Below are 24,517 nucleotides of genomic sequence, written 5' to 3' on the forward strand. Positions count from 1 at the left end.
CTACTCCTCATGCTGTTTTCTTCCTACCCAGTGGTCTTGCTGCTGCTGTCCTCCATCACCGATTGCTGCTTCTGATCCTTTTGTCCTGGTTCCTGATCTTGCACAACTTGCTCTTGGTTTTATTCTACTTTCCTGGTTCCAACAGTGGTATGATGCTATTGGGGTTTTGAATAGTGAAATACTATTCACGTAACAAAAAACTGGTTATTTGGGGCACCTTGTAACTGAAGTACAAACAATATTTATAAGACTAAACAAACCTAAGACTTCTCTAGTCCCATGGTAAGCCCTGTGGCATCCTAAGTGGATATGAAGAATTACTCCATACTACTATATATTACTACATCCTCAGCATTGAAAATATGTCCATGCTGTTGACTGCAGGTTTTGCAGATAATTATGAGACAGTCAATGAACATTAAATTCAGATTCACACACATTTTTTTATCCTGCCTGTTGGTTATCTCATCTTAGAATCTCTTCTACTCTCACAGTACATTTCCAGCAATGAGAAAATAAGCTATGTGCTTAACTACAGTCAAGAGATGTAACTGGCTGTAATTCATAACATGTTGGAAGTGATGCCACAGAAACTGCCGATTTTCAGCTCAAGAGTGATGACCTGTGGGAGAAAGCAATAACCCAAGAACAGCTGAGGTTGTGGCTGGTCCAGAGTAGTGAGGATCTGATACCTGAAAGCCCAATTCACACTTAGATGTGGTCAAGACTTAGGTCATGATTCAGGCCTGCCTGGTGTCCATACCTTTGGCACAGAAATGCCCAAGAACAGACACATCTTCTGATCACCCACAACAGACACGGTCAGCAGTGAGGAAAATGAGTAACCTCACAACCAGCACCTACATAACACCAGCCAGTGCCATGTATTGGGAGTTCAAGCATGTTTAAAAGATTCAGAAACATCCTGCCACAGAAATGCGAAGATTCAGATACAATAGCTGAGCTCAGATGACATATTTAATGAAAAAGAGGTATTGTAAGCAATGTTAATGACTTCTTTGTGATTTTCAGAGAATAGGCCCAATTGTTAATTATTATTGCATTTTTTATCCTGCGATATAATCTTTATTTTGCTGAAGTAAAATATGTGAAATACACAAATTTCTAATCCATAAATGCAAATTTATCCCTCTAACAGATAAAGGTCTGCTTGACTGCACTGACATTGTGCTCTGTACTATATTGTCCCAATGTTATCCATTAATGCTACAGCATATTCAGATAGATAGACCTCTCACATCTTTGGTTCTAATGTAAAAATTGGACACTTTCACTTCTCACACTGCCAAGATCCTTCCAGTCATGAATAACTTCAGATATAAAGAATTATCAGCCTACCTCTTAAGATAATGATAACCTAAAAGGGTAAAAGGTACTGGGATTTATGTTTCCAGTTAGAACTTTTTAATAATGTGGGGAAATGATTTATTTGTTTTTTTTCTTGTAAGTGCATATAACGATATCTTGAGACAATGTTTTTTTCTGTAGATCAATTTGTCTCCTCCTCACATAATTCATGAAAAAGGCCTAGGCCAGCAATACTTTTTTTTTTTTAATCTAGGCTGATCTCACCAAAATAAAAAAGTAAAACATTCTAACATCATAAGCAAGTTTTCCATTTACAGACCCATGCAGAGATACATGCTATTCAAATCCTTCTTCCCTGCAAGATAACGGATAATTAATATTATAGAGTTCTCATACAGTCTTTGAAGTAATAATATTTCAAATCACAAAATCCATTGCACTTCAGGACAAAATAAGCTTTCAATGAGGTGTCAGTTAGCATAAAATTAAATAATTAAGAGGAAAAAAAAAGTTAAGATATAAAATGAGAGTTTTCTAATAAAGTCTGGATTCTATTTAGTTCTGCTGTACAAGAATAAAGTGACCTACAGCCATCATTTGGAATAGCTGGATAACTCTGGTAATCTTAATGAATAAGGCACTAAATGGATTTTATATGCAAATGATTCGATGCTGCTTACTCTGAACAAGAAAAATCTCATGTTCATGGCTTTACCTGTGGCACTCCTTTCTCTACAAATGGCCATGTTTTTGGCAGTGATGTACAAGCTTGAATATATGCAAAAAGGGGAACTTGGAAAAGCAAACTTCCCTCTTAGCAGTCACTGTTCTTTCAAAGTCAGGGAAGAGAAATACCCACATTTCTTCTCTCACATTTTGGGGTATATCAGACACTTCAGACATCACTTCAGCCCTTAGAATGTAAATGTTAGAAAATCCCATAACACAAAATAAAAGGCTAACTCTACACTGAACTGAACCACAACTCAAAGAAACATTAGCACGGGTTTCTCAACTACTTCTTTCCTTTTAGAGGGAAGAATTAGATAAGAAGCAATGGTAAAATAGCCATGAAAACTTACTACTGCTTAAACTGAAATGCAGCTACTCCTAAATGTTTACTTTCCAAAAACCAGTGAGTAGTTCACAAAATTCACCTATGTTTAATCCTTTTAGAAGATAAATGTTGATGAAATGTATTAAATGCTAACTTCATATCAACAATAGAATATTCATAGAATGTTTTGGAAGGGCTCTTAAAGACCATATGAAATAAATATATGCAAGTCACTGTGCCCTGGAACAGGCTGTATAGAGAGGTTGTGGAGTTTCCCTCACTGGAGCTATTCCAGAACCACCTGGACACAATCCTGTCCACGTGCTCTGGGAGCAGCAATTCACTGTCTGTTCTGGCACTTTCCAGGAGTGTTTGTACATTGCTGTTGTTCAGACACCATTTCTCAAAAAGAGCAGGAGAGGCAGCATGTCAGAACAATAAATATTTTAACAGGCCCTGAAAGTCAGAGCAAATGCATCGCAAATGGCTTCATCAAGCAGACCACATGAAAAAGAAATATATTATACACACACTAAATCCCAAATGGTTTACTGCATTTTCATTAGTCATTACTGAATTGTAAAATTTTACTATTACTAAGTGTGTTTGTTGTAAGTAGATTTAACTATTAAACAGTTTATCACTTGTTTTTGAAGAATGTGCATTATAACATGAATCTTTTATTATTGTTGAATTTAATCTACAGTTTATAATATGAGTATTTTCTTACTGTTGAATTTAATCTATGGTCAGTCTCTGAGGGAAATTATTGCAAAAAACTACTCAGTTACAATCTCAATGCAGAAAGTTCAGTGCTGTGGTATTACAGAGTGCTATAAAGTTCTAATCTGTTTGCATTTGATCTTCCTTGCATTCATTCTGCTTCATTTTCAAAATTCTGGGATGGGTTTTGTTTGTTTGTTTTTGTTGTGTTGGGGATTTTTAACAAAAATCCCTATTTATATAGGACTATAATTTCAAGGTAATTTAAGGAAAAGGCAATTTCAGAAATATGTATTTCAGGATGCCATACAGACACTATAATTTCCAGAAAATGGTACAAAGACAGACAAGTTACTTTTTGTCTTTCTACTCCAAATTACGAATAGTAACTTTGGTCATTTTCTTGTCATTTAAGACTACAATTTAGCACAATATGGCAATTAATATTTCCAAAAATATGGGAAATTCTAACTAAGCCAAGACAAAAATGACAATTCAGAAGCAAAGCACATCATACATTTTGGAGTGGACATTGCAGCTCAGTGATGGCCAAAGGCTGCTGATAAGTGGATGTTCAAGAATACTGAATGCAAAATGAAGACAAAGTATAAATAAATAAATGTGTCATAGCTTTCTCTAGGCTGTCAGCAATACAGTAGTAGAGAACTTTAGAAAATAGTCACATCTGAATTATTACTCTATGTGGAACAACTTCTACCCTGCTAATGACAAGTTATAATATAAACATGAAGCACAAATACCCCAGATGCTGAAGTATAATACATACTGCAATTGGCAAGCTATCATTCTTACCCTCAGGAAGCCAAAACTCTAGCCATTACAACCATTTTCAGGAAACTTTCATTATTCCTGGGTGACTTAGGTGTTTCTAATGAGATATTCAGAACTTTTACTTCCCATACTTACTTCCTATGGCATCAACAGAAATTCCCAGAGAATTATTAGAGAGCAAACACGGAGGCATTGCAGTTTCCAGACTCACAGATTCCTGCTTGACCTGCAGGTCTTCAATACCATATTTTTGTCCATCAGATCATTCAAATATCTTTACATCTATACAGTATGTTGTTCTGATAAGTTCTCCTCCTGCCTAAAAGAACTTTCTTTACCCCACCCCTGCATAGCATTCTACCAAATTCATATGTCATTACCTGCCTTCATTCCATTATGGGCATATTTTTTTTACTTTTTTTAAGTCCTTTTTAATATCTAGGATATCAATCCCATCTAACCTGCACCATCTTTTATTTGACTTTATTAAAAGAAGATATCAATCCAAGAGATAGAGAAACAGCTATTAAGAATAGAACATAGAAAAATGACTGGGTGGATGGAGAAAGGATCAAGTCAGACATACACATCTGCTTTTCCCTGGCCTCTTGCCTATAAAGAGCCCAAATCCCCATTAGCCCATTATAGCACATAACCTCATGAATTTCCTGGAGCAGAGATGATACCGATACTTCTTTATGAAGTGCCAAAGCAGTGTAAATAAGTGTTACTGTCTGTGTTGCAGCAACAATACTGTAACTGTCAACACTTCCAGTCTTGGCCAGCTCTCCTTGAAAAGTTATTGGACACTAAACAAGAAAACTTAAAATGAATGGCTGTAAAAGGAAAAAAAAGTTGACCAAAATGAGACTATAGCCTCATGGCAAGGGACTGTGAAGTATTTCCTAGCAGGAGTTTTGCTCTGTCAGCCCTGATGCATGATGTTTATATGGGGTTTGATGGGCAGGCTGCACAGGACTGCCACAGAAAGCACTGCTTGCTCCTGTGTGAGTACAGCACTGAACAGAGTATTTAAGTTATCCCAAAGACTTCCCAAAGGGCAATTCACAGAATATAGCATTTTTCAAATACACAAAATCTTATCCTAAATAATATCAAAAGGAGAAAAGAAAATATTTTTTTTTTATCTACTGTAAGAGCTCTGGTGATACAACTCACAATGGATGAGACAAATCCTGCATTCCAGCCAGGAGTGACTGCGAAATCAAACTCCTACACACCTCTAAAAGCTATTTTATCATTCCATCCCATGTACCTCAAAGACTCAATCCCTCAGCAAAGAGGCCATAAGACAACAGCTTTAGTAGAACTTCTGATCAGTAATTGATGTCCTGCATTTTGTAAGATTCATACTTGATGCCTGGACTAGTTATTGCTAGAATTACCTCAGACACATGAATTGCACTAGGTATGATCAGTCACTTTAGAGGAAAAAAATGTACCTTCTTTGCTTTCTGGGTTATGTCAAGGGTGACAAACCTATCAAAATATTTTTGTAATTAATAAGCTTCAAAGTACAACTTAGCACCCTTCAGTATGTATTACAAGGAGACCAAGACCAGTCTTTTAGATTTTTGAAAGATGGCAGTGCAAAAGATGTAGTTATTCAAAAATACTTTTTGCTACTGAAAAACGAAATGGAATAATAAAAACTAGGTAATCTGCCAGAACACAGTTTTACAAAACCCCATCTAATCACCTAAAATGTCTTACATCCAAAGGGCCATGCAAAAAAAAACAGACACTCTTACAGTTCAAAAAACCTTAGAGTTCACAATTTATTATTTTTTTAACTAAATACACTAATAAAAAAACCACAAAAAAAACCCAGTTATTCTTAGTCTCTTAGGTTTAGGATCAAAGACTAACTAGATACTTGGCCAACCCATTTCCTATCACTTTATGTGATAACAAGGAAAAAAATGCTTAGAAGGAAAAGGAAACAGAATGGGTTATGGCATCCCCAGGAATGATGAAGGTGGTAGATTAATGGGGGGAAAAAAGCCATCTTGATTATGAAGTAATGAAATTTACTAAACTACGACTTTTTTAACATCAGAGAGAAATAAAGAGAATGCAGGAGGCATACAAAAATCCTGTTTATTAATCCAAACATACAGAAGAGGTGGGATATTACTGATGCAGTGATTGTGTGGGAACAGTTATGGCATAATCCCTTCACAAGTCTCTATTTCAGCAGCCTTGAGCGTTTCTATTTTCTATCCATCATTTTCTGACTGTCTGTTGGTTTGCTTCTTAACTCAAGCCTGCACAGGATAATAGGCTACAATTACATTAACCGCCTTTCATCTCAGTTTGAATTAAATTTGTTCTGCATGCCAGCATGAAAATCTGTCCCCAGTCATTTTGCTTAAGTCAAAGAATAATAAACTCTCTCAGTCCAATAATTTAGCCAATGGTTTTATATTATGAAATATTTTTTAACTGAGAGATAGTATCAAAATTAGTATTTAAGAGGATTCAGTTACTATTTTTGTCAGTTATATGTACATATTCTGCATAATAGAGAGTGATTTTTAAAATATTTAAAATACAATCCTTTCTTTGGTTGTTTTCATATTCCTAAAGTTTTTCTTCTCACTTGTTTCCTGACTAGGTTTCTAAGTTATGCACAGGTTATGCTATAATCTGCAACATTAACCATCACCTAGAAATGCAAAATAGTTTAATGTCAATTGAAAAAGAATTCTGGTGAGTGAAATGGTCCATCACATCAGAAAAACAAAGTACTTGCTACATTTTCCATAAATAAGAGAAAGAAATCAACTGAGAGTACAATGGGGAGATGCACTCTGAGGTGAATCCTCTTTTGGGACTATCAGAGTGGAAAAAAAATCCAATTAATTTACTCGCTGATCATTCCAAGTTTCTCTTCTGGATTTTTGTTTTTCAAGAAAATAAAACTGCAATGACCCTCTGATTTCAAAGTTCTACTTCAGGAATCACTTTAGAGAAGTGTCTTGAGCACCACATCAATTTTGAAATGGCAGAATTTTTTATAAACAATCTTGAATTTGTTGATTCATAATATTCACATTATTCATAAGAATGAGCACACATTCAAAAGGCAAAATATGAAATTGACAAACACCTAGTAAGAAACAGACAGGAACTATAGTGAAATGTTCTGTTGTAAAAACAATATGTGCACCATGTGATCTACTGCCCTACAGAAGAAAATTTTGATAATCAGGTTTGGATTCTGGAATCAGGAAGCAGAACTTTCTGTAAGGAATATTCACAAATTTTAGCTATGAATGCTAAATTTGCTGAAAACAATGTATATACAAAATGTCACCTGGTGGTTTTTATAACAGTGTGCTAATAGAATGCATGACAATTTATTGTATTATGATCATGCAGAATATCAAATATGATACACTATTCAGAAAGACAGAAAGCTGGATATATCTGAAATAAAGGTCAATATATCCACTGAGAAGGAAGAAGATGTATTAGAATAATATTTCTGTTGTACTATTGAATGCTTCTTTTCCATTTCCAGGCTTGTATATAACTGGAATAATTCAATTAGAATTTCTACCATGTTTATAAAAAAGCTACATTAGTCAGCATTTCTTTCATTTTTCCTTTTCCCTGTTAAGGAAGTATTATTTGCTGAATATTCATCATAGTTTATTTTAAGACCAGTACTTAAATGACACCTGTTGCAGAAAATTTCATTTGATACAAACATAATAAAAACAAGACACAAGAGATTCTTAAGCTGAGGAAATTGTCACTGGGAACACATACAGAGTATTTATTCATGGGTTCAAATATTTCAATTAAAAGAATCAACCTCCTCTGGTGTAACAACCAAGTCGAAAAACAGCCTGTAATGACATCACAACTTTAACCACATAGAAATGTCCTAAGAACTTTGAGTAGATAGTGAAAAACTGGCCAATGAAACTCTAAAAAACTGAGTGCAGACAAAGTTTCAATAAAAGTTTCTGAAGGACAAATGTCAAACCACTTATTAAATCATACATTTAACTATTTTCCAAAAATGTAAGAACAAAAGCAATAGAGTAATGGCACAGGAAAGGCTTCATGAAAGTCAATGACAAAAAGACAAGAGAATTAAGAAAACAAAAAATATCCTGATTTTCTTTTCTTTTTCTACCTAAACACAGGGTAATGCATTTAATTTTACACACATCAGGTGATATAAATAAAACAGAAAATAAAATGAGAAAAAAAACCTACAGTACAAGCCAACAAAAAATGCATTTTCCTAAAAAGAAAAAACTTTCACCAATAATGGATTTATATAATTCCCACTTATGGACCTCAGAATTATTTAACTTACACGTGGTTGGCATTGAATAGCAGTGGGGCTGTTCATCTGTTTAGATGTGCTATTACATCTTCTTTTATTCACAAATACAAAGGAGGCAATCCTTCTGTTCAACATGAAGGATTGATTTATTTATTTTTCATTTCTTACAATCACTATTTGTCACCTTCAGCTTTAACTTTCCTCACAAAAAAAAACCCCTTTCTTTACCAAGCAAAGAAAACACCTAAAAACAATAAAGAGAAGTAAAATGAATGAATGAAGAGAAGCAAAGTATCAGGAGTAAAAAAAATCTTATGGACTTGTTTTGTGAAACTCATGCTGCTATCCCATATGTGACATTTTACAATTAGCCTCCCAAGAGCAAAGGAAATGAAAGTAAACTGTATGTTCCCAATTCTCACTAAAGCAAGGGAATATCCCCTCTTAAACCTAAGGAGCAAAGTGTTATCATGTATTAAAATATTTCTCTGAATCAGGGGCCAAATCTGTGATTAAATCAAGACTCTACGTAAGAGAGGATAAAATGACCTAAAGAAGAACAAGATTAGATTTTGTAGCAGCTGTTAGAAAGTAATTGCTGCCCTTATCTCCTTATGATCTTGTAAGAACTCATTTCCAGGACAATTTTATTTTTTTTTAAGTCTTCTTTATGAAATCTGATTTATTAAATCTCTTTCAGCCTATCTGACTGTTCCTTTACCCTTTAATTCTTATCACTTCTCTGGGAGCAGCCCAAAATCTTTTCTTCCAGGACAATGAGCCCTTTTTGACACATTCCGTATGTTGCTTTGCCAATCTCACTGCTCTTGCTTTGGCCTCCTGCTGTAATCCAGTATTCCTAAATTTATCTTTGCTCTGTGCAACACTGAGAAAAAAAAAAAGTGTTGTGGCAGATCAAATTTTCAAATGTGATTATAAGTTTGCTTTGATTCTAAATCGGACTCCTGACATTATTTAAAACAGCTTTCCTAGCTAAGTTTTTACTTTGCCTTCTAGTACTTTGTTCTTTTCTTAAATTGCTGAAAAATTCCTTTTTTGTAATATAAAAATAATAGATAGAGATGGAGAACTAAATCTTTAAGTTGATCCTTCTGAAGTGATAATCTAAGCCACTCAGGCTCCACTGCTGAAGTTTAGCATATCATCAGGTCCTTGGATTGATGTATGGCCTTGTAATCAAGCTCCCCAGCCCCATTATCTAGTCATCTGATAAATACCACTTATTTTTCAATACATCCACAAGAAAAAAAATTAGAAAGCTCAAAGCATGTGAAGGTTGTGCAGCTTAATTTATATTTTATATTTTCTAGTGCTGATTATTTGGTACAGAAGAAGAAAAGAATAAGGAAGCATTTTTAATATTAAGATATTCTTATCCTTCAGCTGGTGAGTACAGATAGAATTGGTCCTAAATTATTTCTTCTTGCCTTATCTGTTATCATTCACTGAAAATACGTTGCATGTGATGGAGAATTTACTTTTTGGATCAAATGTTGTGAGTTTGCATTACAAGAGGTAAAACATTATATATACTTTTCAGTAATGTTTATTGTAACTTACTGTCTTTCCAAGTTTTCATTATTTCATGTCATTCACATGATAATGCAGGCTAAGAATGAAGGCAAAGAAAAAAGGATGTTTATGCAGGCACATGTGCTTATGTATGTTCTACCTGCAGAATTAATTATCCCAGGTAGTCCATCTCCTAAGTTTTAAACAGGAAATAATAATATTCCTCCTAAATAGACAAAGCTTCAGCAAGGAAGAATATCAGTACAGGGTTTCACAATGGATTTCAGTGACCAAATAAAGGATTGGAGCTCACCCACATTTCTGAAGCAGTGTAATTTTCACAGCCTCCTATTTTCCCTTGTGTTAATAAACTACAGCTCGCATACCTACAGTTTTCTAAGCAACTCTGAAATGTTGCATGCAGTCCCCTTATCTACCCAACCATTCCAAGAATGGAATTAATATTCCATTTCAATTACCCATCATTCATGCAGGAGTGGCACAAAAAGCTTCTCTAGCACTGCCTGTACTTGGGAGGTGGGGGAGCATTGGAATGTGGGTTCTGCAACAAGTGCCCAGAAAGGGTTGAGATGGAAAGATGATTCAATATAAAAGAAAACCTGCTTGACTGCCAGATGCCTGCACATGCAGCTGCAGCAGAATGCAAGTTTGTTTCAGGCTCCTCAGGATGGTGAATCTTTAAGCACAATTTAGCACTGTATAATTGATGTGCACAGTCTACATAATTACCAGAAGCTTCATGGAAAAAGAAATGAGGACTAATGCATTTCTCACTCCCATGTCTTAATACCAAAACACATTTCTTGGTTCTGTCTGTGCATAGCTTTAATCTTTTGTGTGCATTCTTCTAATACTCTTGGCAACTACTGAAGCAATTTAAAACTAATAACTGGCACACAATGTGAAACAAAACATCCTAACTTTGAAACCAGAAATATAACTATTCCAGCTAAATTTTCATCTATATGTAAAGGTATGCAATTGACTGAAAGAGGAAACAGAAAATGAAAATGGCAGTAGGAAGAGGCATATTTCATCATTAGAGACCATAAGAGGAAAAGAAAAGCAATCTTTCCATCACCAGGAGATTTCTATCAAATAGTGTCTTTAGTACCCACCTGACCTAGCCTTTCCTTATTGCTCTATAAAAAATTCTTTTCTTCCCTTTCTCAGTAAATAAAATATATGAATATCACAAGCTGAAGTTGATGGATATATCTATCAGTGGGTTTTCATCACAATGTAGCTTCATTTCTTTTAGTTATTTGTAAGGTTTTGAAAATAGATTTTAAAATAAAAACAGGGTGTGGTATTTTGAGCAAATTGAGCACTGAGCAATCCATATCAAGCAAGATAAATAGGCACTATTGCAATTCCAAACTCAGCTTTGTATTGATAGTGCTCTGAGCTCTCACACTGGTATTTTCTTTTCCCATTGCTACCTCTACACTTGCACTTCCTTAATGACAAATTGATTAAACCAGATGTCTATTTCAACTTTAACAACTCTTGTACCAATTACTAATTACCATACTAATGGCCTATCAGATGTGAATTATAAGCCCAGATCTAGGCTGCACAATGGATACTATTTTATCTCAGAGTTAAGACTTGAAAATAATGAAGGGATTTTCAGCAGCTTTGAAAAAGCACAAGAATTTTAGATCTGCTGAGAAGAACTTGAGATTCAAAAAACTTGGGTTTTTAAATTCACAATTTAAAAAGAATCAAATGTTTGGATTACTACATACATTGAACTTGTGCACTGATAATAAGCAAAATGTGGGTACTTTGGATGGATCTACCTTAGAAAACTGCTTTCCTTTCAAATAAAAAGTGTTTCTTCCAGAATGTATTGACTTGGGTAGCACAAGCCCTGACAGCACAGAGCACTCCAGTCTTTGCTCAGTCCTCATCAAAATTACGTCATCAGTTGGCTGCAATAACCAGCAACAGCAACACAACTATTTTGAAGCCACTCAACACCCACTGTAGTACTCCAAACCTGGTTTTCAACAGGAAACAAACTCTACAACAGCTAATATTTTCAGTTAACTTTCAATAAAATCAGTATCAACTTCAAATCATTCAATTTGATTCTTTTTTAAATGCCAAACTTAATACAGACTCTATTGAAAAACTATTTTCATTGTAAATTCTCCTTGAACATTTTCTCTGCCCAGCTAAAAAAAGAAAGCCTGAAGTGCAAGAGAACTGTGTTATATCAGTTCAACTCTGGAAAAAAAGTGTTGGTTAAATTCCAGCTCACCTCCCATTCCATACAGATTTTGAATTTTCCACACAGTAAAATAGTAAGGGAAATAGTTATTTTGACATGCAATATCCTAATGCTTTATTTTATTTGTATAGTGTCCTGATAATTCAAGAGAAAACTATTCTGATGTAATTCCTATATACACTTCACATTGGATTTAATTACAAAGTTATTTCATAGCTTTCCAAAAAATCCATTTTAATAAACTTGAGACTACATTCAATCAAGTATCTCAGAAAATGATGGATATTAATAATATTCAAACATATTAAATATAGATCAGGTCAAATAATCACTCATTTGTATCTAAAAGGATTTTTCCTTAAATTAAAACAGAAAAAATATTTTCAGTCATTTAAAAGGCATAAGTGCTAATAAGTGCTATTCATCATTTACTAAGAAGTGATGCTTTGTGCCTCAATAATTAACGTCATTTCAGGAAGATTTAGCTTCATTAAAAAAAAAAAAAATAGCAAACCCAACTAAAAATGGAAAAGGGGAGTTTGGGGGGACAGCCAATACTATTTAATAAGCTCACCACAGAATCTTACCTGTCACAAATCTCAAAAAAGGTCAGAATTTACATGAACATGCAAAATATACTATTTTCAGAAACAGCTGGGGTTCCTTTGAAATCATCTCAATTTTACAGATCACTTTCAAATGAGAAGGAACTGCATTATCTGTCCCAAAACTCAATATATCTGTGGCCCACAACAATTTTTACTTGTTTTTCTCACAAGTGGAGTTTCTAGTACTGAGTAGTTGAAGTCCAGCAGCACATAATGAAATACCAGTTTTGTGTACTGAAATCAATGTCTGTAACTAAATCATAATTCTCTTTACAATGTAACTCCATTCTCTCTAAACTTCATCAAGCCAAACTTCATTTGTTCTGATAATCAGTTAAGGAAAACGAACCAATTCTCCTTTCTCTCTAATAAAATACTGTAGAAAAATCTTACTAGATACTCATTACAGTGGTACCATGAATGATTCAGGGAAAGAATTTCACCAAGTTTTTTACTAGATATATTTAATTGCTTCTACAAGAGAAGGTTAAGTAACTATTTTATCCTTGGTGGAAACCATAGAAGAAAGGAAAAGCTATACAAAGAAGTTCAGAAACAATTAATACATCTCCAGATGTAGCAATCCAATAGTCCATCAGTATAGATTGGTTGACCTTACCCTAAACTGAAAACTATTTAAAGTAACTTACTTACTAAGCAAACAACTGAAAACTGATGGTTTTATAGAGCAAAAACAATTGTGCTTTTTTTAATAAAGGACATTGATGAAGGGCACAGCAATACTGCTGTAAGTTCTTCTTTTCAGCTATTTCCCTTCTCTCTTTTGGGGGCATGGCAGAACTGCCTTGGCTTTCCTCCTCAGCTCTTTTCCAGCACAAAGGACCACCAATGATGCATAACATTTTGATAAGCCATTTTTAAAGATGATCTGTATCTCTTATAGTAACCAAGATTCCCTAAGAAACACCAAAAAATTAAAACCACTCTGACACCACTGATTCCTCAAATGTTTATACATACTAAAACTGACCAATGTTTGTGCATCATGAAGGCAAAACTAATAAAATATGTCAAATTCTTTGTTCTAGATACCAAGTCCACAAAAAACTGTACTAGCAACATTTGTTTTCTGAAAGATGATCACCTTGAAAAGGTTTGTCCTCCATAAAGTTTTGTAGGACTGTTTACTCTCAATTTATTTTTTTTTTAATCTCCTTAAATATTTGCCTTCCACAAAGTAAGTATCACTTTCCTCCCTTCTGCTCCATAGTTAATTGTCCAAAGCTCACTGCAGTAGCAGTAGCCAGCAATAATAATAATGATGCAAAGGGCTGTTACTGTAACACAGCATACATTGAATTTAATCAGTTACAACCAAGCAGTATATAGTAGAATTTTATGAAAAGAACTCCCTGAAATAACTGTTTTGTCAGTCATAACTCAGCTGAAGGTATTTTTTTTCTGATGACAGCAGGATGGGTAGCCAGAAAAGCCATCAGTTATTTTCTTTTCCTTCTATAAAGTGAATGACTTATCCTTAACTAAAACAGTAGGGTCAACCAACTTCATACTCTGCTGGAAATCTGTGTTATTTCTCCCTGTCTGCAGAGTAATTCACAGATCCTACCCATGGCAATTTCTGATTTGTGAGATTAATTACAGCTCCAATGAACAATGACAATTCATAATCCAACTCCAGCAACAGAATAGAACAGAACTGAAAGCAACTGAAAGAACAGAATATAATACTAATGGTTAACAAACCTAGTGAGCATGATAATCAAGCTGCATATATTTGTGTTTTGTGGAGACCCCAGCATTATATCTGGACAGAAAGAACAGACTATAGTATTGGGGGTATTTGGCTCATGCAGGTGAGGAAAGACAAATGCCTGGCAGAGCCATATATTGAAAAGAAGTTTGTCTCCACTGTCAGCAGCCTCCAGTAAGTGTTTTCTGGAATCTGAACACTCTCTTTCTTGGCTGTCGTACAAGAAATTCTCCAGTCTCCTTTTTCATTTTCTCAAGGCAGCAATGCCAGGAGATGATGGTGTAACTGCAAACACCTCTCCCCACTGGGCTGGTACTTTACAAGAAGGGTTGTTCATGCTGAGTTCTGGCTTACATGACTTACATTACTCAGCATCCCTAACTCTTAACTGAGTTCCAGTCCTGGCCACAGAGAAGCATCCCCAGGTGCCTCCATTGCACACCTTGACAGAGGCAATGCAGCAGAGCCCCATCATTTTCAACTGCTTGAACTGGGGTTAAAAAAGACAACCTCAAATTTTAAATCTCTGCAATCTATTCTGACCCTGTCTGAGACAAAGACAAACCATTGGCTATGCAGATATGTGCAATTCTGCTTTAAAGCTAGCCCGAGGCAAGATGTAAAGCCACCCAATCCACAAAGCCCTTTGACCTCCTTCTTTCTAAAAACAAGCACAGAAACTGAAGCTACAACTTTGCTGGGTAAGAAAAAATCAGACTCAATAATAAAGCAATTTTATGGCAGTCAGAACCTCCCTTTCTCTCTTCCTCCCAGTAACTCTTCCATGGGGCACAGTCTATGCTTGTTTCTCTTCTTCCTGTTTGAGTAAACATCAGCATCACTCCCACTCCTAATCTCATCTCAGTCCAAACTCAGAACATAACTAATTAAAGGCAGAATAAGTGTCTTCATCCTATATTTAGCTTTAATTCTTTATGAGTCTCTTTCAGACATACAGAATATGCAAACTTATCTATTCTTTTCAGCTGTGCTATTATTCTATTTAAATAAAAATAGTACGTAGAAGCATTACCTTAACTGTACATCCCTAGACAATTGACACTTTGCACCAAAAATTACTAGCATTTTTATATAAAGAGGTTTGCCTTACAACAGATAGAGCTTGAGCACTGGAATTCAAAACAGGTCACACTGGCATGGGATCTGTGAAAGGCTTGGGCAGCCTGCCCTGTTCCACTGCTTCGCTGATATAACCTGCACTGAGCAAAACAGATTATTCAAATACCAGTCACTGAATGACATGGCCATGGCACTGGAGGAACAATTTTTAAGAACAAGAGATTCACTTCTTTTGAAAGAAAATCCAGCATTATATATGTTTCAAATAGGAAACCAAAACTATATTAATTAAATCTCCGTCCAGCACACATACAAATGTGAACAAATTGAGCACAAGAGACAAGGACACTGCTTGCATTCCTTCTTTAGCCAATTTTTTTTTACAATTGCAAAATTTTAAATTTTTTTAAGATGTTTACAATTTTTTAAAATTTATTTTTTTTTACAATTGTAAAAAATACCTGTTTTGCTCTGGACTTACCATTTTTGGAGGTAGCCTGAAGAGGTAGTCATGACTATAAAAAAGTCTTAGAAAACAACTGAAGTCCAGTGGTGAGAGGATCCTCCTTTGCTGAACTTGCCAAACCAAAAGACATTTTTATATATGTTCATACAGTAAGTTATGGACGATCCTAACTTAGAAGCCAAAGCAAAATTACTTTATTCTCATGAAAGAGAAACTCTCATTCCCATACTTCCCCCCACTTCGCAGACAATTAGTACTAAACTCAGAAAGATAAAAGGCATATTTCATGGGGACAGAACACAACCAAGTCCCAAGGTAAAAAGCTCTCTGCAAGGTGCTCAGCAGCTTCTCCCTCAGCCACTCACTGTCACTTCTGCTCTGAGAGCACTGTCTTCTAGGAATGATACATGACATTCCACCTCTAGTTCTTTATTTCTGCAAAACTGGACAACTTCTTGAATAAAATGTAATGTTTGGAAGTAATAATGCTTACAAAAAGTGTTGTTTCACTTACAGAGAGACTGCAACTCTTAAAGATCCCAGAGAGCCTCATGAACTTTACATATAATATACTGAATATACTGAGCCTACTGCAGAACAAAAACAACAGCAACAACAACAAAAAAATCAATAGAAAGCCCAAGAGTGACATATAATACTGCCAAAACCTGCATTTTCCTTTTCTTCAAATTTTGGATCTGAAATGTTTCAAGTGCCTTCTGAGTGTTTGAGGCACTAGAGTACATTTGGGTCATGTTCTGAAGTTTCATATTAGACATATTGCTTAAATGAAAGCTGCAATTTAAGAAAAAATGATTGATGCTAGCAACATGGATTAAAAGAAAAAAATATCTGAAATCCTTGAAACATCTGACAATAATTACTACATGTAGAGCAGTAAATGAGTACATTTAAAACATAAATGTTCTCATAAATGTGGAAGTAGGAGTTTTATTTTATTGTTCTCCTTAGAAACCTAATGATCCAGCTCTTTGAGAACCAGCTGAGGGCATGAACCTGTCCTTACAGAGGCAAGATGAAATTTTCAGGCAGTTAAATACGAAGAGAGGCAGTTGCTAAACCCACCAACAGCTACATGACAGATTTTGCTGTAATTCTCCTCCAATCGTCACAGGTAATGGAGTAACATGCATTAGCATGTCAAAGTTTTCTCTTAAACTGAAAACTCGAGGGCTGGACTCAGCATGAACAGGTAGAAAACATCTCCTATCAAATACCACCAAATATGCAACACTAATGGTGGAATATTATCAAATTATAGAAATAGGGGGGAAAAGTGTTGAAATCAGGAAGGAAAAACACCAAAATGCTGTTCCTGTAGTAATTTAAACCACTAAATATTATACTTTTTAACTCTACTTTAGAAACCCACCAACCACCACAGTAAGCAGTATTAAATGTATTATACCCTCAGTCAGGTAAAGAAAGTTTCTCAATAAAATAAGGGGGTTTTTTATTAAATTTCCAGCAAGAAGAATTCCTTTTGGTATATTTGGTTGTGGGATTTCTGTGTGTGTCTCTGATAAAGGAAGTTCAAATCAAGTGAATTCATTATATGATTGCTGCCAATTCTTGCCCTACTGGAGAGCAGCAAGAGAAGCTCTGTGTGGAAATTGGGAAAAGATTTACTCTGCTATCTGCAAATAAAGCTGCAGTGATCTCAATAGAATGGTGAATTTGACTCATAACCCAGTATATCTTAACCTGCCTTTCCATCTGGTAAGAGGAATTACACCATTCTGTCGACGGAAATTATACAGAGGAGTACGGCTGGATATTTTAAAATCTTATGCATTGCAGACTATCAATAAGTGCTTATTTTTTATGCACAGATCCTTACATTATTAAATAGCTATTTAGAACTTACATACAGGAAAGATTTTTACCAAATAAACACCATATCTTTTTATAAATAAGATAGTATTTCTTCCACTTTTACAGAAGAGGTATGTCTAAGAAATTAATGGTGTGGGCACCGGTAAGAACTAAAATGAGCAATAAATTTCATAATCTTGAATTTATCCTTCTTACAACTATATAAAATATACTATGAAATGTGAGATTTAAAATCATACTTTTCCCCCAGTATTTTCCTTCCAACTAGTAGTTCTTCAGTATAGAAGTTTTAAAGCCAAATTTTAGCCCAGTTCTTACATGATGATGACAAAACCTACAGACACATCTCCAAGGAAGGCTTGCACTTGCAAGAGCTCAGACGTACTAAAACCTCTTAAAGAATTATTTAATTACTCACTTGATCCCATCCTTTTCATATTTTTCTTTCCTGCATGCAGCGAAATTTCTGTCATTTAATATCAAAATTTGAACTTTGAAACATCTCATCAGCATATTCTGCACATTCCCACAAGCCTATTCCCTGAAAAGTTCCCTGTGTGTAATCCTGCATATGGATACACCAAAACATATGGAATTTTTAAAACCTCTGTCAACAGAATTCTATGAGAAAATAAAATCAGCAGCTAGTAATCAAATGTTAGAGAAAATTAGATTTAAAAACTGCCTTGAAGCAATAGTTTTCTCCAAAAAATATGGCTAAGTCACCATGGTTTTCCTGTTACTATCAATTACATATTTCATTTTCAAAAAACTAAGGGGAAAACCAAGAATCCAAGTATTTTTATTTGTATCTGTTTTTAATGTTTACAGTCTAGTTACTTAGAATAATCAAACCATTCCAGTAATTTCCTCAGTATTAGAAGACTACTAAAGGTTTTTACCAACTGAATCTACCAACGTAACAGAAGCAAAAATACTAACATTTGAAAAATATATGATCATGTGTCATTAAAGAAACACTGTAAAACAAAATGCAAATCTGTGCTCCAAGCTGCTTTACCAAACTAATTTTGATTTCAAATGACACTGTGCTTCATAACATCCAACAACACAATTAAGAAATGAATAAACTGGGAGATGGATATGCTAAAAAATACATGAATAAATAAAAAATAAAATAAATAACATCTTCCATAAAAGCACAGAGTTGATAAGGTAGGGATGGAAAAATAAAAGAAAAAGTGTTGTAAACTTTCCCAGATTTCATAAAAACTCTGCCCACAAGGCATGATGTGTAACATAACATAGAGCCCTGCAGCTATGACTTCTTAATCAATAAGAATCTTGACAGAAATATAAATCTAACTTTCTCACTGAACAGCCAGAGGTTGGAATTTTCATAGAAATCCTTATTTTAGCAAACCACAAGGTTGTAGGTTTGCTGCTGAGATTGCTCAACAGCCTAACTAGTAAGTAGCAAAAAAAAAAAAAAACCCCAAACATTCATCCAGAGCAATGGAGAACAGTATCCCCAATTTGAATCAAGTTTTAGAAGATTTATACAGAATATTATAAAGTAATAAATACAAGGAATGCATTGAGCTGATTCAAATTTTTCCTTATCTTCTAGATAATGACTGCATATTTATCTTATGATACATTCAAGAGAGGTTGTGAGTCTACAAATGATTTTTAAAGAGGAAATAGTTTTCTATTTTTTTAAAGCATAATACAAAATAAATCAAGTTCATATTCTTCATATGAAGTTCAGAAGGAGTATGGGACTGCATTCAGTGATGTATTAGTGATTGCTTTTAATTTTTTTCATGTTCTTCATTTCCTGATGTTCTAAAGGAAATAGTTAAAAAAGATTTGATTGAAACTTCCATACATTAATGGATCAGTCTCTCAAACCAAGCATCAGAGTAAAATGACAAATTCTAAATATATCATTTGATTATGTCCTCCAATTCAAAATCTGTGGTTATTTGCTTGAGTGCTTATGAACCCAACAGATGTGAATCTCACAATCTGAAGTCACAGCCAAAAAAAACAAAATTGAAAATAGCTTTAGATTTTATTTAATCAAAAAAAAAAAATAAAAACCAACACCAAAAAAAAAACCCAACAAAAAACAAACCAACAGTTAAAATATCAAGTGTTTTAACACCACAGCGTGTCCTGGACAAACCTTTGGTTTGTGTATGAATCTAGAAGGGGAATGTATTACATGTGACTAAAAAAGGGATTTCTTAGTCTAAACTTGCAATTTTAAGTTTACTCTTGAGAAGTCAAAATTCCAATTTCTGTTTCATCTGTGTTGTGCAATTGCTGTAAATTCTGACCAGGGATGCCCACAACTAGAAAAACCTTTTCTAGTTCAATAAGTGGAATAAAAGAACCTTTCAGGATAGACAAACTCAGGACAGCTGACTGACACAGCTGAGCAGCACAACCAATCATCTGAAACAAAAGTCCCAAATCAGAGTGGAGAAAACAGTGATGAAACAGACACAGGACAAAGGACAACAACAACCACAGAGATACATGAAAAACAGGCTGGGGTGAAGGCCTGCAAGGAGTGTCTTATGTGGAGGGTAGTCCATAAAGAATTGGCATTTTCAGCACAGAAACTGTTTTCTGTGGTTCCAGTGTTAGGAAGGACAGAGGAAAAAAATTGTTGGGGATTTTTCTTCCTGTCCTTTGTATAGTTAGAATGGCATGAATGCAAGTCCATAGCTGGTAATCAGATCACTCATTAACCCCTAGAACTGATTAATTTGGCACAAAAAAAGGGAAAAAAAGACTTCTCAGTGAAGACTTAATTCAGAGCTTAAAGATATTATCATTCCAGCTTTTGTCATGATAAAATTTCACCATTTAGCTGTAATCTTGATTTCCCATCTCATCCTGAGAGTCTTCAATTAGCTGGACACAAAGTCCCAGTACAGCTCTTTCTCACGGATATACACAGATCCTCTGCATCAGAAATTCTTGTTTCTTTACAATTAATCAAGTGAGGTGTTAAGGGTAGGATCCAAGCCAGCTCATTGGTTGTATCAAAGACAAATTCACAATCCCAGTGTAAGTGGATGTGCTGTGCCAGGCAGAGCAGAAGCACCTGGCACCTCTCCCTGCTGGGGTGGAGTTACCTGGATTCAAGTGCCTTTTCCCCACTTCCAAACAACACTGCTAAGTTTGGTGCCAGATACTACTAAAATTATTATAACTGCAAAATGAATAAGGTTCCTATTAAACAATGCAGTGTACCTGATAGAACAGACTGAAAGAAACATCTTTAACCATAAGACTATTCACAATTAACTTCAATGTGTTATTTCTCCTACTTGATAAGTTATACCACTTCAGTATTTGATTGTTTTTAGTAATCCATTTGTTATGAAAGTGCAAACTCTTCCTCTAAACACAAAAAAAACTATTCCAGTGCAAAAAAAGACTTTCCATGACAGGCCTACACATTCCTATAGTCTCAATTTTATGATGTGGGAAAATGTCTAAAACACCTTAATGAGGTTCCAAAACCCTAAAATTTGAATCACTGTAGATTCCCATCAAGATAACTGATAAATATAATGAATGTAATTACTAACTCATGTCTATTTTTTTCTTACACTAATGTTTTAAAAACTTAAGAGAAAGGAAGACAAATAGAGGTAATCCTCCAGTGTGTTCTTGGAAACAACATGGTTTTTTTAGATGTCTTTAGCATCCTCAAAAAATTACTAATATTTGTGATGTAATTTAACAAAAGTCTAAGCAATAGTGAAATTTCCTGAGAAATGTAGGGAACACTATATCCACCACTAAAACATTATCAGGTCAATCATAAAACTCAGTATGAAAACAAGGATGGGAAATGGGGAAAAAGTGATTATTCATTAATCAAGGATTGCAATAACTTTAGTATACATTTAATTGTACTCACAGTTGACACTGGTCTCCTTTGATTCCCTTTGTTGTGCAGAAACACTTTCCTGTTTGCATGTGACAGATATTTGCATGTCCACTGCATGTGCAAGCTGTAAAATCAAAAAGGAAAAGTAAGATTTCCTCTTTACTTTTTTCACTTTTTTTCATACTTTACTTGATAACTAAATGATTATTCATAAATTTTAATACTTCATCCCAAACACATTTCCTACAAGCTGTATTGAAATATTTACCTATTACTACTTCATTTATATTTTCCAGAAAAATTCACTTGCATATCACTTACTTTATTTTCTGCAGAGTTAAAAACTATTCAAGTGTCACTAGAGGCTCTCCTCTACACCTTAAGTAAAAGCAGTTTGAGAAAAGCCATTAAAACCCACCATTTGATGTGCAATACAGAAAATTTTTCATAATTTGCTGTACAGGGTGAAATCATGACCAATGACAAAAGCAATGACAAAATCCATTTAGTTAGAAAAGTCTAATAAAAGTATTGTTGCAGGTGTTTGGTAAAAGACCTAATTTAATTGGAATTCTTGCTTTTGACAAAAGTGAACAAAAAGAAATCTCTGAAACCATTTGAACAAAGATGGAGTAAACACTACAGGTAGCCCACAAGAATTTTCTAGAAGCAGGAAACACACAACTTGAAAAGCTCCTGAAATCTGAATTGAAGGGGAATCACAGGAACATAATCATCACTCCATTCCACTTTAAGGCCAAAGTAATTCTCTCCACAGTGGTCTGCTCACTGCCACTCTTGTTGCCAGACAGATTCGCACCTCAAAAACATCTTCCTCTTCCCAGTTCTAGAGATCTCTTCATCCTTTTCCTTTCCATGTTTATTTGAATCACTATCTTGTTTAGGCAGCCATTTTTTATTCCCGACCAAGTGTGCAAAACTTACTGATCTTTCCCTGGTAAATTTGTCAGTACATCCCTGCATCGATGGAATGACTCCCTGCTAATATTCACACCACACTCAAAGTCCTTCTTTAATCAAAAATAACTCTGAACCTACCATGATGTTTATACTATACTTTCACTGAAGTTTTAATTATGACTAAGATAAAGAATTTAATATATGAGATCCTGCTTGGGAACAGATATGGTACCAAGTGGTGACCTGTGTAAGATAAAAGTTTACTCTCCACTTTATATTCTCATATTAAATTCCTATCACAGACTGAGTTTTAAACTTCCCTTATACTGATAAGGAATAACACACAATAAATCCTTCTTTGACAGTGTCCCATCCCATACACACTCATCTCTCTGCCACAGTCTAAGACAAATAGAGGAAAAGGTACTAGACAATGTAAAAACTTAATTAAATGTAAGATATTATTGAATATCTTATATATTGAATAATATTGAATATATTATTATATGTCCATTTCAGGACTTCAATGGTTTGTTCAGCACTCAGAGCTCATTAAATAGGCAGCTGAACTCAAGGAAGAATTCTTACTAAGGAGGTGCCAGGTATTTTATCTGTCTACAAGAAACACCAGAAATTTCTATGCAGCACATAGTGATGTGTGATGTTTTTCTGTTTCATAACACAACACTTCTGAGAAATACCTATGGTTACCACAAAATCCTACACTTTGTAATTCTGCTGTTCTCTTGAGACTCTACAGTAAATGTCCATTGAAGTGCTGCCACTGCATTATCAGTTATGTTTTCCCAAATCCATTCATGTTTTCCATTCTACATTTATGGAATTATTATTTGGGCACTTTAAGCTGGAAAAGCCTCTTTCCAAAAGTTAATTTTAATTGTGTAAATCTTTGCAGTGTTTTCAGTGAAAAATACAGGAATATATTCTTAGCAGCTTATTCTGCTTATATTTAAGTGCTCTTAACAGTGATGCTCCACAAGACAGCCCAAAAGTTATAAAGGAGCTAAAAGGGTGAATTCTGAAGCACATTCCAAAAGGTGTCAGTGTTTTGACAAATATAAAAGCTATTGCCAACTAACCTTAATTGATTGCTCCCACAATTATTGCTCACTTAATAGGAGTTAGATCACAAATGTGAAAGTGGAAAACATAAGTGATTATATAGTAGCAGCACTTCAATGAACATTTATTACTCTCATTCAGCAAGTTCCTATTAATCTCATTGCTCCTGGATAATCCCAACAACTTTGCATTTACACCTTTTAAATCTCATCTAGAAAAAATTTCTTTCACAGCAACATAAGCATATTTTAATATGCTTTTTATATGCAGTTAATTATCTCACGCTTGCAAGTGTGTGATTAAAAATGGATTCCTACCAATCTGTGGATCTATGTGGGGTGTAACCCAAAAAAAACCCATATAAGCCATCACTGCTGTTACTGAACCAAATGTGAGTGTACGTAATCAAAGAAATGCAATAGCAGAAGCAGGACAATATTGCAGGACATTTGGAAGAAGATTGACACTCTTCCATCACCTCAATATTTCTGTATGCCTCTATATACATTTTCTTTAGTATTTTCCATTTGTTTCTGCTTAACCACTCTCAGTGAATGCAGTTAAAACTGCAGCTAAGGTAGGATCTTTCCCAGCCTAATGCTACTGGAAATACACCAAGTCTTGGAATCAGCTTTAAAATCGTATTTTGTATCAATCATTGTCAGCCGGCAGAAATGAGGAAAAGAGATTCAATTTATATTTTCCATACTTTTTTTGAGGCAAACACTTCAGTTCATTCACTGAAAGGGCTGCCAAGAACTGAAACAGGCTGCCCAGGGAAGTGCTGAATTCACTGCTCCTGGAGGGATTTAAAAGATGTGTGGATGTGGCCCCTGGGGATGGGGGTTAGTGATGGGGTAATGGTTGGACTG

At 34.8% G+C, this 24,517-nt stretch overlaps 1 protein-coding gene across 5 annotated transcripts in view; it reads right to left on the reverse strand.

Annotated features, from left to right (window-relative positions):
• The window catches only part of ATRNL1 (attractin like 1), a 432,328-nt gene that overhangs the window by 277,013 nt on the left and 130,798 nt on the right, over positions 1 to 24,517 (reverse strand). For all 5 annotated transcript variants that reach the window (XM_086899053.1, XM_086899052.1, XM_086899057.1 and 2 more), the window contains one exon: positions 21,672 to 21,765. In XM_086899053.1, the coding sequence (XP_086755179.1) occupies positions 21,672 to 21,765 (94 nt within the window). The remainder of the gene's footprint in view (positions 1 to 21,671; positions 21,766 to 24,517) is intronic.

Source organism: Cyanistes caeruleus, chromosome 8 (assembly GCF_971803275.1).
Source record: "Cyanistes caeruleus chromosome 8, bCyaCae1.hap1.1, whole genome shotgun sequence".
Classification (NCBI taxonomy): domain Eukaryota; kingdom Metazoa; phylum Chordata; class Aves; order Passeriformes; family Paridae; genus Cyanistes; species Cyanistes caeruleus.